Below are 18337 nucleotides of genomic sequence, written 5' to 3' on the forward strand. Positions count from 1 at the left end.
GAGGGTCCGGGGGCATATGTATATCACAGGAGGGCCCAGGGTCATATGTATATCACAGGAGAGCATGGGGGCATATATAAATCACAGGAGGGCCCGGGGGCGTATGTACATCACAGGAGGGTCCGGGGGCATATGTATATCACAGGAGGGCCCAGGGTCATATGTATATCACAGGAGAGCATGGGGGCATATATAAATCACAGGAGGGCCCGGGGGCATATGTATATCACAGGAGGGCCCAGGGTCATATGTATATCACAGGAGGGCCCAGGGGCATATGCATATCACAGGAGGGCCCAGGGTCATATGTATATCACAGGAGAGCATGGGGGCATATATAAATCACAGGAGGGCCCGGGGGCATATGTATATCACAGGAGGGCCCGGGGTCATATGTATATCACAGGAGGGCCCGGGGGCATAAGTACATCACAGGAGGGCCCGGGGTCATATGTATATCACAGGAGGGCCCGGGGGCATAAGTACATCACAGGAGGGGAAGGGGCTGCCACTTATGTTGTTGTCGGTGGGACTGGAGAATGGAGCGCACTGACTCGGCCGCAAAGCTGACATAGTACGTCATCCCTTATTCCACACGCCACAGCAATCAGTAGTGAATGCAGTGTCAGTGCCAATTAAAGGGCCGGCGGCCGGCCTGAGCACTGCCTGGGGTCCGGAGAAAATGACGTAATGGCGCGGGCAGGATGTTCCCCAGCCCTGCTGCACTAGGATGGTGCCAGTCACTGATGCCAGTGTCATGCCTTCAGTGTTAAGTTTCATTACTGAGTTTATGTTTGCAGCACACAGGCTCCATCTAGTGGCTGAATTCGCCTGTCAGCAGAAGCTGTTTGTTCCTCTGCTCTTCCCAGCTCCTGATCTGTAGTGGTGCATTGTGGGAAGAAGAAGCTCATTACCTCACAGACTGGTGTGCAGAAGACACCCACCGTTTTATTCCTCTCCGTGATAGCTTCGCTGGTAAGAAGAATTATGTGGTATTTATTTGCAGCCATTAGATACACACAACTCTTACTCCTGCATTAGTCAGCTGCATTTATAAGATTGGATAGCAGACTGGTTTAACCCCTGTTACCAACAGAAAAGCTAGCCTATCTTAGAAAAGTAATAACGGGATGATAGAATGATAAGGTCAGGAAAAGGCATAAGCGGGATAAAATATTATATACATAGAAGTTTATTAAATAATTATCAAAAGACAATATACACATAGTAAGAAAGTGCTAAAGCAGCAAACCAATCAGGAATGATGTATAGGAGAGATCAACAGAATCCATAAAGTCCTGAAAGGAAGAAACTATGAGACCCCATAAGAGTACTCCCCCGATAAATGTAAATTCAACCTTAGGTAGATAAGAATAACAGTAACCGGCCATAAGAGGAGGATAAAAAAGATAACTATGTAACCTGGTAGTGATGAGCGAGTATGTTCAGTTAACTCTTTCGGAGAGTATGCTAGTATGCAAGTATCTTCAGCGTACTTGGTGATATGTTTGAATCACTCCCATGTTCATGCTTTGTGACTCTTTGACAGCTTTAATACATGTGAGGAATGCTTGTTTCTTAAGCATTCCTCATATGTATTAAAGCTGTCAAACAGTCGCAAATCATGAACACGGGAGCGATACAAACATACCACCGAGCACGCTGAAGATACTCGCCCGAGCATACTCGCCGAAAGGGTTAACCGAACATACTCGCTCATCACTAATAGCTGGTATAGTTACCAATGTGCGAGAAAATATATAGAAATCATTAGGTCCTATAGGTCTATAATAGTGATGAGCAAGCGTGCTCGATACGTGTTAGCCAGTTGAAAAAAAGATTGCTCTCAGTGGGAAAAACAAGATAATCTTGTAGTTATGATACTTTTTAATGGCTAACAAAAATAAAATAAATGATGTTACAAGGCAAGCTTTCGGGACAACTTAGGTCCCTTCTTCAGGCATGGTATGACAAGATATATGAAGAAACAAATTTATGTACGCAAAGAAAGGAAAGAAAAGCAGATGCAGATGCATGGCATAATAAATTGACATTTAAATAAACAAACTGAGCTTGGAGAGTGAGTCCTTGATTGGATTAGATTAGTGGTGTGAAAGTTTTATGGTCCCAATATCCATGTAAGATCAGAGGCCTGGTGCCTTGAGGCTGTGTGCCCGCTATGCGTTTTTCAAGCGTTTTTGATGCGGAATTTCCGCGGCGTAAACGCTTGCAAAACGCTTGGTGATCCGTGCCCCATGATCCCCAATGAAAATCTGCATGTTCTGTGCCCATGCTGCAGAATTTTCCGCAGCGGATTTTCCTTGCGGAAAAATCCGCAGCATGTCCATTATTTGTGTGTTTCTGCATGCGGATTTGAGGCCCCAATGCATTTGAAAAACGCAAGTCAAATCTGCATGTAAAAACGCGTCAAAAACACGTGTAAAATCCGCAAGCGTTTTTGACTGCCAAGGACATGCAGAAACGCTGCAGAAATTTTCTGCTTCATTTCTGCATAGTGGGCACATAACCTCACTGTCTCTGGAGCAGATTCCTCGGGTTTTGTAGTGAGACACAAATCCTCTGACATGTTTATTCCTGTGTGGAGGGTGTCAAAGACACATCAGTTTGTATTCCCAGACCCTTCGATGTTTTTGTGATTTAAAGTTGCCTTTTAATATGACAACTTTCATATTGTTGATGTTGTGTCCTGGACGACAGAAATGTTTGGCCACCGGTACCTGGGTTTTCTTATCTGTAATCGTGTGGCGATGAGACCTCATCCTTGCTCTCAGTGTCTGTCATGTTTCTCCCACATAGAGACCCCCAATAGGATATATAGTGCACAGAATTAAGTACACCACTTTGGAAGAGGAACATGTGAATGTCCCGGGAATCTTATAGTCCTGCTGTGTGTTGGGAATCTGTATCCTGTCTTTGGTCTCTACAGGAGTGCAGGTTTTGCAGCTCTTCACATTGCAAGGACAAGTTCCTCTTGGTGTATCTGAGGGCATTGAACTTCGAATCATGATGTTTCTTAACTTTGGAGGTTGCCTGTAGCACAGCAAGGGAGGGTCTTTGAATATTGTTTTTAGCCGGTCATCCTTGTGTAGGATGTGGTGAAGTTTTTTAGCAGTTTTTCTCAGTACTTCAAGCTGTGGGTTGTAGGTCACCACCAGCGGTACACGATTATTTTCCTCTTTTTCTCCGTACTGAAGTAATTGACTTCTAGGGATCCTTGTGGCTCTAATGATTTGGTCATCAATGGAGGTGGGGTGGTAGACTTGGTTTTAAAATGTCTTTTTAAGATGGGTTAAGTGTTCATCCCGGTCCGTTGGACTGGAACAGATACAATTATATGGAAGGGCCTGGCTGTAGACGATGGACTTTTTAATGTGTTTTGGGTGGAAGCTGTCCCATCTGAGGTATGTGGAACGTCAATTGGTTTCCGATACACTGATGTCTGGATTGAACCAATTTGAATATTTATGGCGGTATCCAGAAAGTTGAGTGGTCCATTGTTAAGATTATGGTGGGATGAAATCTATTGAATTTGTCATGGAATTTTAGAAGTTCTTGCTTACACTCAGTCCAGATTATTAAGATGTCATCAATGTAACAAAAATAGGCCAGGGGTTTGATTGAGCATCATGCTAGAAAGTCATTTTCCAGTTTCGCCATGAAACTTGAGCGCGCATCGGGGTGCTCGGGGTACTCTCATTACTTAATCGAGTAGCCAGTACACATTAGGGGATTACCTGCCAAACACGGTAATGCCGTAGCCATGTTGGCTATCTAAAAAGATAGAAGGGCCCACACTACAGTTGGTGGGAGTGGGGGTGGTAACCAAAAAACCACAGTAAGGATATGTGCAGAGGTTAACTATTTGCAGCGTACATTTCTGCTCCAAATACGTATCTCGTAGCAGGAAAAATAAAAAATTTAAATATATGCAATTTTGTAGCGTTTTTTTTTACTTGCGTTTTTTCCATGCATTGGAATAAGTGAAAAACTTTGAAAGAACGCTGAAAGAATTAACTTTCTGCAGATTTGAAAATGCCTCAAATCTGCAAAGTAAAAATAATCAACGTTTGCATGAGACTTGAGGAATCTTATTCACTTTGCAGCTGCTAGGAAATGCTGCAGTGTTTGTGGAAAAACTGCATAGAAAAAAAACGCGCCAAAAATGCGGCAAATGCTTAACGTGTGCACAGGCCCTTACTGTTTTAGAAGAAAAATTGATACCTTAAAAAAAAATGCCTTCTTTCTATCTTCAGTGTGCCATAAAGCTACCATTGTATAAACAGGCACATACAAGGTTTGTTGTCATGATACGTTTTACTTACAAGAATTCTTTTTTTTTTCTCTTACTGTATATTGTTTCAACAGGGTACCACCAAGAAATTTCGTGTTTTCTCCTTCAAGTGGCGACCTATATTGAAAGATTGGCTGGACATGGACAGCGTGAAGGTCTCACACAATTTCGAAGCTCACACATACAGACGTCCCACATTTTGTCAGCACTGCCAAGGTTTTCTTTGGGGGCTGTTCAGACAGGGCATGCAGTGCAAAGGTAAACGTGTGGTATTCCACTTTTGATTGATCACATTAAATTATAGATTTATCATTATTTTTGCAAACACCTGACAAGTCATAATGGACGATCAGTGACTTTTTTTTTCTGAAGCCGACAACATGTTTCATAGACAGCTGTGGTTTGACCTCTGAGACTAATGCTTATCCTCTATGTGAAAAAAAACTCTGTACAGAGATCTCTGAAGTTACAATGGACTTATGTTACTATTATTTAGCATGCATTGGTCTTTTCTCGATCATTGCAACTTTAAGCCAGTCAACATTAAATGGCACACACCGGGCGGTAAAGCGTGCTGTCGATAAAAGTGCTGGGGCAGTGACTGTACCCTCTCCTTGCACGCCTCTACAACTGAAAGCTGGCTGCTCCTAGGAAAAAACAAAGTTCATTTCCTCCCAGTAGCCGGGCTGTTAGTGCTTCGGACGGACAGCATTGGAACGCTATTAACCTGCAGATTCAGGGTTAGACTGGCCCACCAGAGGACCGGAGGATTTTCCGGTAGGCTCAGCCACTGACCTCTGTGGGTACAGTGAACATAAGACATGTGTGCCAGCGATGCGCATACCGACTGCTCTCTCTCCGATTGTCTAACTGGGAGGAGCGTGGCATAAAAAAACATCCCAGCGTCCTGCTTACACACAGCTGTCCTCATGGTAAATTCCACAATTATCTTATTAACTGGCTGTTATATTAACTGACATTAGAATGTTTCTTGCATATGCCCCTGATGAAGCCACCGTGAGTGGCGACACGCGTTGGGCTCCGCGGCGCCAGCTGTTCTTATTATATTTTTTTCAGCACAGGCTCTCACTTTCTGGTATCATCCCCTTATTCAGTGCTTTAGGTTCCGCTGTGGTCATTAGCTTATGTTAGCTATAGGGACCTATATGGTTATCCATTAGGATCGTACTTTTATCCTTGTGGGGGCACCATTCAGTGTGGGGAAACAGGTACTGCCTTTTGCCATACTCTGCTTTTTCAGCCTTTTATGTGCTTCACTTGCCTTTACGCATTTACCCTGTTATTTAACTTGTGCATTGCAGGGTCTAGGCATCATTGACCATCACAGATATTGCACTGAGCCTGTGCGCTCTGTATTTCTTCATTCATTGAATTATCATATATAGTATTTGTTGTATCATTATATACGTGATTCTATTATAATGTATCAGCTGGCTCCTTAGACAGTGGTGTTTTTCCACTATTTTATGGTGTTTTATATGTTTGTTAGTTTGTTACTACATGTATATGTGTCAGGAAACATTTGTATTTAATAAATTGACATATTTTCATAGATTGATATTGCTATTGATCACTATCTATTTATTTATTTCTTGATTATTTTGGTGATCACTATTAGTTAGCATCTCCTCTTTCCCAAAAAATTTTTTCACATAAAAAAACATCAGGGCGCAACAGCGCTTTGTTCCTTACAAATAGTGAGCTACAGCAGGCGAGCGTGTCATCAGTGACTCGTGCTCTGCTCTCTCGGGTTGTCTAACTCTGGCAAGAGCCGCGAGCAGTACCTATGTTGAAAACATATTTAATAGGGATCCATTTAGGATCCAAAAGAGCCGGCTGTTTTTGCTGGACTGCCCATCACTAGTATCACCCCTGACTTAGCCCCCTCCCCCTGTATCAGCCCTGACTGAGCCCCCTCCCCCTTTGTCACTCCTGACTGAGCCCCCTCTCCCTGTATCACCCCTGACTGAGCCCGCTCTCCCTGTATCACCCCTGACTGAGCCCCTTTTCCCTGTATCACGCCTGACTGAGCCCCCTTTTCCTGTATCACCCCTGACTGAGCCCCCTTTTCCTGTATCACCCCTGACTGAGCCACCTCTCCCTGTATCACCCCTGACTGAGCCCCCTCTCCCTGTATCACCCCTGACTGAGCCCCCTCTCCCTGTATCACCCCTGACTGAGCCCCCTCTCCCTGTATCACCCCTGACTGAGCCCCCTCTCCCTGTATCACCCCTGACTGAGCCCCCTCTCCCTGTATCACCCCTGACTGAGCCCCCTCTCCCTGTATCACCCCTGACTGAGCCCCCTCTCCCTGTATCACCCCTGACTGAGCCCCCTCTCCCTGTATCACCCCTGACCGAGCCCCCTCTCCCTGTATCACCCCTGACTGAGCCCCTTTCCCTTTATCAACCATGACTGAGCCCCCTTTCCTTGTATCACCCCTGACTTTGCCCCCTCCCCCTGTATCTCCCCTGACTGAGCCCCCTCTCCTTGTATCACCCCTGACTGAGCCCCCTCTCCTTGTATCACCCCTGACTGAGCCCCCTCTCCTCGTATCGCCGCTGACTGAGCCCCCTCTCCCTGTATCACCCCTGACTGCGCTCCCTGTATCACCCATGTATGGGCCCCCTCTTCCTATATCACCCCTGACTGCACCCCCTACCCCTGTATCTCCCTTGACTGAGCCCCCTCTCCCTGTATCACCCCTGACTGAGCTCCCTATCCCTGTATCTCCCCTGACTGAGCCCCTTCCCCCTGTATCTCCCCTAACTGATCTCCCTCCCCCTTTATCACCCCTGACTGAGCCCCCTCTCCCTGTATCACCCCTGACTGAGCCCCCTCTCCCTGTATCACCCCTGACTGAGCCCCCTCTTCCTGTATCACCCTTGGCTGAGGCCTCGCCCCCCTCCCACCCCGTATCATCCCTGGCTGACTTTTGTTTTCTTCCCCCAATACTAACAAAATGAGGCCCAGGGCAGTAGGAAGCAGCACAGAGAACTCCTGCTGAGATTTATTGCTTTTATCCTGACCTTTGCTCTGAAACACTTATCTAACACACCAAGAGAAAGGAGGAGAGTTGTTGGAGGCTAAGGATCAACCATCTGAGTGTGCTGGCAGGCAGAAAGATCCTGGGGCCACGGTAAACACTCAGAATCAAGATAGCGCCGATACCAAGGCAGAGGCTGCACAAGATAATGTAGCCCTCGCAAAAAGGCTTGAAGTAGCTGCTAAATTGGAGCGGTTCGCAGGCTGCCAGTTTGCTAAGTAACCCTGCTGATGAGGAACTTTCAGAGGAGGAGGGGAGGAACAACTGCCCCCAGCCGAGCCTGCAGCGTCTGACAAGCAGGAGGAAAACTCTACGCAGCAAGCTGAGGGGAATGGAGAATTACCAGAACCCACTATTAAAGATGTATTTGCGGTGGTATCCTTTTGCAAAGCCACATTAAGTACCCTGACTCAGCAAATGGGTGGCATTAAAGAGGACATTTCTAATATCAAAGCAGATAATAACAGGAAGGACAAGTGCAGTGGAAGAGAGAGGGGGCACAAATGAGGATGACATTATCAACGTTAAGAGGATCCAGGAGAGGTCAGTCCAGCGTATTTCTGAACTGATTGCTAAAACAGACAACCTTGAAAATCCCCTGAGAAGGAATAATTTGAGAATAATTGGGATTACTGAAAAAACAGAAGGGAATGCTCCCACTGAATTCACAGAAAACTGGTCGTGTTTGCTGTGGAGAGAGCCCACCGGATCCCTTCCAGACCCCTGGGTCACCCTCCTAGACCAATGCTGGCAAAAATTCTCCACCAAAGGGATCGAGACACTATACTGAGGAAGGCGTGGGATATGACTGATCTGTCGATTAATGGACATAAGATCTCCATCTTTCCAGATTATTCCACTGAGGTGCAAATTCTTGGCGGTTAAAAGACGCCTAAAGAACCTAGGACTGTCATATTCCATGATCTATCCGGCTTGTCTGCGATTGGTTGCTCTGAAAGAAACCCATTTTTTTCCAGGTCCAGAAGAGGCCATGAAATGGCTAGATCAACATGCGTCATAATGCCACCTTAAACTGCTGAGAGCGGTGGAAGAAGATGTAGCAGTGCTGCGGGTTCATGCTTATGATCTTATATAGTAGATACTCCACAATGTAATGGCTTTCACAACCAGATCCTAAGTACAATATATGATCCTAGCAATAATGTCGGGAACAATTGAGATTATAAGCTGGAACGTCAGGGGCCTTTCAGATGGGACAAAACGAGCAGCGATCTTTCAATATATTCAGTCACAAAATCCCTCCATAGTATGTTTGCAAGAAACAAACCTCACAAAAGGAAAGCTTTATACTATGAAGAAGAGATGGATGCAGGCGAGTTACCACTCCATCTTCTCGTCATACTCCAGGGGAGTCTCTACTCACGCTTCTTTACCGTTTAATTAAAGTAGATATAGATGCAGAAGGACGATTTGTATATTTAACTGATAAGATATCTGATATAGTGATCTCCATCGTTTCCGTCTACGTTCCGCCTCCTTATTCTGGTAATGTTATGCAAAAAATATTAGATTAATCTGAGTCTAATCAGGGGACTTGGTTATTGGAGATGTTAACAACATTATGGACTCCCATTGGGATAAAGGGAAACATGACCCCATTAGAAAAGAAGGGGAATATAACACCTTTTGGGTCCTTCATAAGGCTGTGTACCCACTATGCGTTTTTTAAGCATTTCCGCAGCTGCAGTTCCACTTCAGAAACGCTTAAAAAGCGTTTGGTAGAAGGTCTGCCATGTTCCCCAATGATAATCCGCATGTGCTGTGTACATGCTGCGGAAATTTCCGCTGCGGATTATAATTGCGGAAAAATCTCCAGCTCTAGCAATTATTTTGCTTAAGCGCGGCGTCTTTGCTGCCATTGACTTGCATTGAATCGCTTAATATCCGCAGACTACATGTGCACATGCGGATATTTGCGATTCAATGTGCGGATGGTACCCGGGTCTGGAGAAGAGGAGACTCTCATCCAGACCTGGGTACCATAGTACCTGTAAAAAAAAAAAGATTTTAAAATAAAAAAATACATTATACTCACCTTCTGATGGCCCCCAGTCTACTTATCTGATGCGTCCTGGCTCCCCGGCGGCTCACGATGGTCTAAAAGGATCTTCCATGACGTCATTTAGTCATGTGACGGGTCACGCGCGGCGGTCGTGTGACCCGTCACATGACTAAATGATGTCATGGAAGGTCCTTTTACACCACTGCGAGACACCGGTGAGACTGGACGCATCGGATAAGGAGATCGGGGGCCATCAGAAGGTATAATGTTTTTTTTTTTATTTTTTACCATTTTTATTCTTTTTTTTTTTTAACTAACTTGGTCACACAACCTAAATCCATGCCGGTTGCATGGATTTATATAGTGTGACCAAGTTGTCAAGCACTTTCCAAGTGATGCTAAAATCGCTTGGAAAGCGCTTGACAACCCTCATGCGAAATCGCATGTGCAAAACGCTTCACATCCGCATGTCCCTGGCAGGAAAAACGCATGTACAATCCGCATGTGTTTTTTCTGCCAGGGAGATCCAGAAACGCTCAGGAAAAATCCGGAGCATTTCTGCATCGTGGGCACATAGCCTTAAAGAGGTTGCGCTAGTAGATTTATGGAGAAATAGATTTCCTGATACCTATCAGTACTCGTGCTATTCAACAAGACATAATTCCTTGTCATGCATAGATTTGGCGCTTGGGAATATGGCTATGGATCGCCTGGCGGGAGATGTTCAATACTTACCTAGAGTTATCTCGGATCACAGTCCTACTCGGGTTTCACTCAAATTGGGTCTAAACTCCCCTAGGCTCTGGAAAATAAATCAGTTCTGGTTACTGATCATAAATGTAGAAAAAGTGGCCGTAGACCTCAAAGAGTTTTTCCAAATTAATAATGGAACAGCATCTACTCCAATGGTCTGGGAGTCTATGGAGGCCTACCTGAGAGGGATATTTATTAGAGAAATAACTAGAAAGAAAATGAAAACTAAAAAACAGATCAGGCCATATTTCAGGAACTCAGGCAGGCTGAAATCAACGTGATAGTTAATCCTACACCTGATGCTCAAAGAAGGCTTAAAGCAGCCCACTCCCTGGCTACACGGACCCTATTGCAAAAAGCTGAGAGGAAAAAAGCCTTTCCGGGAAACATCTTTTTTGAAGAAGGTGAAAGAGTATGGCATTTACTATCTCTTGTTACTGCAGCGCAAAGGGGGTTACAAGCTTCGCTCTCAAAATGGGGGTTGGGCAAAGTGTACGGGGGAGATTCTGGAGGTTCTGCTTTCATTTTGCGAGACATTATACTCTTCAAAGGTTAGACCCCCGGAAGGAGAAATTTCAAATTTCTTAGAAATGGCCAGGTTGCCCACATTGTCTGAAGATGAGCGGAGGGCTCTGGATGGTCCCCTGTCACTGGAGGACCTAGAAAAGGCTCTAACTTCTATGTTGGATGGTAACGCTCCAGGAGTATATGGCCTCCCTGCGGAGGTGTATAAACGGTTTAACAAGATACTACTCCCAAATTTGCTGCAACTATACAACCACTCCCTTGCAGTGAGGTCGTTACCACCTTCCATGAGAGAGGCAATTATTACTATTATCCCTAAAAAATGGAAAGATCCTCAGCTCCCTGAGTCATATAGACCTATTTCTGTATTGACAGTGGATATCAAAATATTGGCTAAAATATTAGTTAAGGAATTATGTCTAAAGTGATACATCCAGACCAAACGGGCTTTATGGCCAACAAATCCACAGCAATTAATTTGCGCTGCCTCTTGTTGAATATGCAGCTCCCAGCAGATAACATTGGGCATAGAGCGGTGCTGTCGTTGGATGCACCAAAGGCATTCGATAGCATAGAGTGGAACTTCCTCTGGGAGGTGTTCAAAACAATGGGGTTCAGACCCACGCTTATATCATGGGTACAGTTGCTATATACTCCACTCCTACAGCTAAAATCAAAGCAAATGGTGAGCTGTCTCAAAGCTTCAGATTATATAGAGGCACAAGACAGGGGTGCGCTCTGTCCCCATTATTGTTTGCCATTGCAATAGAACCTTTAGCGGCAGTAGTGAGGAATTCTTCTGAAGTTAGAGGATTTCAATATGGGAACATAGAAGAGAAGATTGCATTGTATGCAGATGACCTTCTGTTATTTCTGGGAGACTATGGTAGATCCCTGAATAGTGTAATGGATCTACTTAAACAGTTTGGGCGGTTGTCAGGTCTGACTATTAACTGGGATAAATATGTACTATTCCCCTTAGATGGTCCGGTAGACCGTTCAGACATTCAGCATACCCAGATAGAGGTTGTTTCAAGATGAATCCGCTTCAGGAAATGCTGTAGTTCTTTTCTTCCTTTTCTAGCATTTTTTCAGTAATTTTCAATGCGCTGTTCAATGTTTTTGAAGCTGGCAGTTTTTTGAACATTTTTCTACCATTTTTTAGCGTATTTTTTATTTTTTAGACCATTTTTTTTAACTCTACCTAGCAATAAAAAAATCACGGGTTTTCCATTGACTTATATTAAGGACAGGAATAGAAAGAGATAGCGACATGAAGCCCATAGACATTTGTTAATGTAAAAATAATATACCTTTATTAAACATGTCTTAGTTGAAAACAGTTCAATCGCATAGGGAGTGTTTGACACCAATAGCCATGTACAGGGAAGAACGGACATACAGAACATCCAGCCCCTTTGGCATATCAACACAGTCAACAATAAGTTATATGCTCCAATCCATGCTACCACTCAAGTATCCCCACCAATTAGGGAAGTTTGTAGACAATACATGGTTAAGTATGTTGTATATGGATTATATAGCTACTTTAAATAAGGGAAGCCAAGAGCATACAGCTGGATGGTGTACTTCCACCCCAACGCGCGTTTCGGCGAACCTTTGTCAGGGGGCATATGGCAGTGTCAGAGTAATCCTTTTAAATGTCCACACACCAATCACCATGTGCACAGACCGGATATCCATGTTCCGGTCAATCTGTTTGAGAACCTTTGGTGATGCATACTGCGTCATAACAAGCGGGGCGGCCCACGGCGTCGGCATCACGTGGCACCCGCGTCACGATCAGCTGATCATAGCGCAGGTCCTCACGATGAGATGCCGAAAGCCGGGGGACGCGCCGCAGGCATGACGCGCATGCGTGCTTCGGCCCTCAAGGCAAGTTTGTTAAAGCTAAATGATGAATTATATTATAAAGCATAGAGCATCTTCAGAGCGCAAATTGCCTGAAGAATGATCTGCTCACTTTTTTTTGACTGCTTGGCGTCTGTGAAAACTTGAAGTGGTTAAAAGACGCTCAGAACATATGAACAGCAAGTTGTTTTTGTTTTTACAGAGATGCATATATTCATTCTTTTGAGCTATTTAGGTGGGTTTTGGAAAGGACCCACATGAGAAAAATGTCACATGCACAAAACCTAAAGGTTCTCCCATGTTACAAGTGAGATTTGGAGAAACCGGAATATTTAGTAATCTTGTTTCTGACAGTTCCCATTGGAGCATGTTGTGATTCACAAGTAATGCAAGTAGGCTTCCTTCACTTGGAGCTAAAATCCAGTTAGTTGCCTAGCTCAGTTATCTTAATATTTTGCCAAGACAGACCAGCTCTTTTGCCACCCATTTTACATGCCCTGTCAGCCCAATATGTCTAAAAAGCAACTTAAAAGCTAAACAAAATCAACAAAATATACGGTATTAAAATTCATAAAACACAGATATAATTCAGTTTTAATGTGATGTTTAGTAGCTAAGTGATATATGTTTAGAAACAATACATTATGCAGAGTTCAGACATTGCAATTGCCATAAATTTGCTATCCGCATCGCATATATTAATTTTTTTAATTAAGACATAAAAAGATAGCATAAATCATTGTCTTCCATATTTGCATCAAGGAGTGCACTGCATAGGCCTAAAAATAAATTAATCTATTTATCTGCCATTTTATTCCCTACAGACTGCCAATTTAATGTCCACCACCGGTGTGTACCAGATGTACCCGTTGAATGCCTGAGAGAGATAACTGATGTTGACGGAGAAGGTAGATTTGATGCATAAAATATTCTTTCACCATTTTTTTCATGTTATTGCTTCCGAAATGGAAAATTAAGCAACTATTCTTCAATAGCTATTTCTTACCAATTTGTTGCTGTAAAGTCTGTGCTACTGCTGTACATAGCTGGCTGTGTTGCTTGTTCTGACATACATTCTAGTTCTGATGTTACAAAGCTTTTAGCTGCTGTTTGATCAGGGTTGTCGTAATGTATCTGTTTAAGGCCCCCTTCACACATCCGTGTTTCCAGTATGTGTGGTGTCATTTTTCAGGGAGGGGAGGACCCCACGTGTATCGCCACCTATTGGCGTGGCTTCCACAGGGGGAAAAAAGATGAATCCTGAGGAAGCCAGTAGCCACGCCAATAGGTGGCGATACACGTGGAGTCCTCTCCTCCGATACTGGATCATTGACCTTCTCTTTACCTCCTAAGCACTAGTTTGCTCTATGTGAATACTGAGGTGGATAAGGTTACCTCCTACATATCCTCAACACCATGTGGGTTTGCCCTTATTCCTTTGTCGCTTTCTGTTATATGCATGCTGTTTATTTAATATCCACTAGCATCATTTCTATTAGGGGTATTTTTTTTCCCACTGTGTATTATAGGATCATACACATAAGTATTTGTAGTATTTGTATTGCATATCCTGGAGCTGTATGCTGCATTTATTTGTTGTATATACTCTTAAGTGTGGCATATTGGAGGAGGACAGTTGGTCCTGACATGGACCTCCGTGATGATTAATATAGCCAATGTGGGCTTTTTAATGTTTTTAATCGTGTAGTCTTTCATTGTTCAAAAAAAAAATGTATATTATAATTTATTTGCATTCTTGGTGATCCTGATTACCTATATACACACTTCTTTCCTCTTTGTATACTGGGACATACCGGAATAGAATGCAGAATAGAATTGATAATTTTTTAAGTGATGTGCAAAGATAGATAGGTAGATAGCTCGTTGTGCTTTCTATTAAGCCACATAAATAAATAAGTTTAAAAAAAAAAAACGACATGGGGCTAAGGGTTGATATCAGCTGTAAATTGTCCAAAAACACAGCTGACATCAAGCCCTACTGGAGGGATTACTAACCCACGAAGGTCCGACATAGTCCACAAATTGAAATCTGAAAAACATAAAAAAGAGAGAAATAAAAACAAGAGACTGTCCCTCATTCACCATTTTTTATAAAAAATAGTCCCACGCAGCTCCAATGTAGTCCAGTGCTTTCCATGTCGTTCCCCGAATCCGGCTGATGCTGCGCTCTGCGAGACACGGCGACTGTGAAGAGCCGTGATGTCAGTAATGCTACTGTTCTTCACAGTCCCCAGGTAAAAACTGTGGTGGTGTCTGATAGAGGTTAACAGGTTATCCACCATGTCTGATAGAGGTTAAAGGGTTGTCCAGGCTTGGGGCTCAAGTCTGCAGTCACTCTATGTGACTGCAGACTTGTGAATCCTCACAGCGCTTAATATATGGATTGTCTGATGCTGGTCACCAGTATCAGTGCTGAGCAAACCTCTTTAATAGTCCCCTTTAATAGTAGAAGTATTCTTAATAATTTGACTTTTATCATAACATGTGGCAACAAGCAGCTTCAGCTTCCAGGTGAGAAGGAAATTTAATTACAAACATATATGTTTTCCTGTTTTTTAGGTACAACCCCTGAAGACGTGGAATAAACTGATGGACTAGAATAAATCCAATTCCATATGCATATCACGATTTTGCCTTATATCTGCACATTTATAATGAAGGGAGATGTAGAATGTATACCGTTCCATTAGCACTGGTGCAATCATTTCCAAAGGAAAGCACCATCTCTCGCTTTTGTGATTGTATAATTATTCTTCCACCTATATCACAAGAATTAACCTATACAATTATTGGACCTGCAGTGTTATCTTCTACAATATTACTGTATGACAGGAGCTGTCTAATCATCATCAGTAACTGTGATAGAAGTTTTTTCCATTTTCTGCAGGGGAACTGTTTTGTGGCACAGTCCATGCAGTTTCATCGCATTAATGCTTTAATTATGTGACCAGATTGTATTTACCATGACTTGTGCCTGTTTGCAAAATAATCTAATGCAAAAAGTGACAAGATTTGGAGACACTTGTAAAAAATATAGGAGCATTTCTCAATAATGAAAAAAAAATGTTGTCTGAAACCGCATTGCTTTAAGAAATCCCGTAAAGCAATCCACACGTAAATCCTTGTTTCATGGTTTCAGATCTGATCCAATTTGAGGTCTTGATACATTTCATCGCTGCGTCCTGAATTTCTTCTAGTCTGTTATCCAGGCTACAATCGCTTCTTTCTACTTCTCTACTGTCTTGATGAGTAAGGACCAACTACTTGTCTGTAGGAAGAAGTTTGTGCCCCCCCACTCCTCCCTTATATCTTATTTTAAGAGCGACGGCCTCAAAATGTGAAAAATATTAATATCATTGATTTGGCAAAATCTCTGGCTACATAGAGGCTATGTCTTTTAACTCAGGTGAAACCGATGAGTTTTTCAAGAAGAAGACACTTCAGGAGACTCTGGAGGTTTTTTTTCTCCTGAAGTTTCTTTCTTTTCCGGTCAATTTTTGGATGCCGGTGTTTTTTTTTTTGTCATCTTTTGAACATTCCCATTGTCTTGTATCGTAAAGAACAGAGCTTCTTCCAAGCATAAAACCCCAGAAAAATGACCAGTCATTTCTTTTAACCGCTTGGCGTTTTTAGAAACCTAAAGTTGTTAAGACATTCAAAAGCCTGAACATATGAACAGCGAGTCGTTTTTACATAGGATTCCTTAGGTTCATTAATTTTTGAACATTGTTTTTGCAGCTTTTTCAGGAGGTTTCCGCATTGGAATCCGCCTGAAAATGATGTCGTGTTCACATAGCCAGTGGCTTTTTTTTTTCCTCATCTAGCCCTAGTTGCAAGCGTTTCTTAGGCAGCAGACAGTGTCGCTTTAGACCATGTTCCCACTTGAACACTATTTTTTATACAGGGATCATGTTTCTAAGTACAGAATCCAGCGTTTCTACACTAAAAAAAAAAACGTATCAAACAATTTGACAGTTTTATAGCAAAACCTGCTTAAAATAGTGCCAGATTTTGCCATTTTTTTACGCCATTCCCAAATACCTTTGCCAATTTTTTTGAAAAGTGAATGGAATTGTCAAAGTCAAATCGATAATAATTTACACCCAAAAAGTGTTGTAAATTACGACCGATATGTACGTCCGTCGAGGGACTGGACATTATTTGCACAAAGACGTGCCAAACGAATGAATTAATGAATTTGGTGCATCTTGGGGTATGTGACCATGGCATCTTTTAGATGCCGGTGTACCCACATCATCTTTGTGGTAAAAGACACTTAGACGGTACATGTGCACAGCAAGTCATTTCGACATTGCTGTGCATCACGTTTATTCTTTTTGATGTTTTTTTTTAGTGCTGTTCCAGGTAGATTCCACCTGAAATAGACGTCGTGCGCACATACCCGTAGGCTACGTTCCAACGGTGAGTTTTTGGTGTTGTAGATTTTCTGTACCCAATAAGTAAAATAGGTTACTTGCATTTTTTCAAAAATACGCAGCGTAAAAAAAACTCATCGTGGGAACGTAGCCTTACTCCTGCGAACTCTTCATCAACACTGGCGTACAATACCCCGGTCTTGATGAATCAGGACCATGACGTTTTGTGACAGATTTTGATGCACTTTCTTGTGCCAAATTTTAGCAGTGAATACAAAATAATAGAACAGTGTAACGGCTCCTTTCCAAAGTTTTCTAACAGGATTTAAAAAAAAAAAAAAGAAAAATCATGAATTTACAGGATATTTCAGGCTTGTTTAAAAACGCTTTTAATGCCTTCTTTTTTTATTGTCACACTTGTATCATGCATATTGTTATGCCATTCTTGTAATCCTATTCTGGCAACAAAAAAGCTGAGAAAGAAGTGCCGTTTTTCTGAAAACTCTGAGTGTGTAACTGGATTTAAGAAAAGATTGATCCTTATCACTGTTGTAATCCCTTCTGTTTTTGGATGAAAAAAAGACGATATGTGAAAAAACTGCAAGTGATTTTAGCATCCAAACAAAACTCTCGCGCAGGGTATGAGGGGCGCTGCTCTGTTTTTTGTTTTCTTAAGGGGGAGTAAAAAAAAATATCCAATTTTAGAGTATCTGTACGTGCATCAGTTTGTGCCATCAGCCTAGAAACCATATGGGAAAAAAACATTTTCTGGGAATTGCTATTTTTTGCAATGGTCCTTTACTTTCCACCCCTCCTCCCCTTGTGCTTTATCCAGGCTTATCTCTCAGCTTTGTGGGAAGAAAAAGAAAACCCCAAGTAGACGGATAGCCTTAATGTCACACTGCCATGTAAAATGATAAATATTTTTTTATTGTATGTTCTTCTGTTTCTAATTTGCACTAAGAATTTTTAATAAAATCTATTTCCTTATATAATGAAAGTGTAATAATTGCATTATTATTTATTTTGTGACTTTCCTGCTATCAAACAATAACTGGTTTACATAGTTATTAACAATTACAGGTTAAATCCATCTAAACGTTGTTTTCTCATAAATGGATAAAATTGCAAAGTGCCAGTAAAAAACCAACAACTTTGCATTTTCCTCTTGTTAAAAATCCTCTCTGTTCTCAAGAGCAAAGGGATTTTTAATTTGAGTTTACTGCATTTACTGGCCACCTCTGTAGTCTATCAGTGGTGGTCGGTCTCTTAGGCAATGAGCATAGTGCTTGCAAGATCTTTGTTATAGAGCCTGTACGTGCCGCTCTGGATCTGGCCAGCGTCAGTGTCTCTGTGCTCCTCCAATGCTGCAGAGGCAAAGTTGCCTC

General features: G+C 42.6%; 1 protein-coding gene across 1 annotated transcript; it reads left to right on the plus strand.

The window, feature by feature from the left end:
• The first annotated feature begins 820 nt into the window (after positions 1-820).
• Positions 821-17949, plus strand: LOC141173912 (serine/threonine-protein kinase D1-like). Its single transcript, XM_073658459.1, has 4 exons — positions 821-975; positions 4387-4570; positions 13377-13460; positions 15133-17949. The coding sequence occupies exons 2-4, from the start codon at positions 4453-4455 to the stop codon at positions 15156-15158; spliced, it is 228 nt and encodes a 75-aa protein (XP_073514560.1). The 5' UTR covers positions 821-975; positions 4387-4452; the 3' UTR covers positions 15159-17949.
• Positions 17950-18337: the final 388 nt, after the last annotated feature.

Source organism: Phyllobates terribilis, unplaced genomic scaffold (assembly GCF_046119375.1).
Source record: "Phyllobates terribilis strain yellow unplaced genomic scaffold, ASM4611937v1 Scaffold_13__5_contigs__length_258822181, whole genome shotgun sequence".
Taxonomy (NCBI): Eukaryota; Metazoa; Chordata; class Amphibia; order Anura; family Dendrobatidae; genus Phyllobates; species Phyllobates terribilis.

What these genes read in the sequence shown, in the direction of transcription:
- LOC141173912 (XM_073658459.1), top strand. Translation starts at nt 4,453, where the DNA reads ATGGACAGCGTGAAGGTCTCACACAATTTCGAAGCTCACACATACAGA. An exon ending in ACAGGGCATGCAGTGCAAAG is followed by an intron (nt 4,571 to 13,376) that starts GTAAACGTGTGG and finishes TATTCCCTACAG; the next exon opens with ACTGCCAATTTAATGTCCAC. An exon ending in AACTGATGTTGACGGAGAAG is followed by an intron (nt 13,461 to 15,132) that starts GTAGATTTGATG and finishes CCTGTTTTTTAG; the next exon opens with GTACAACCCCTGAAGACGTG.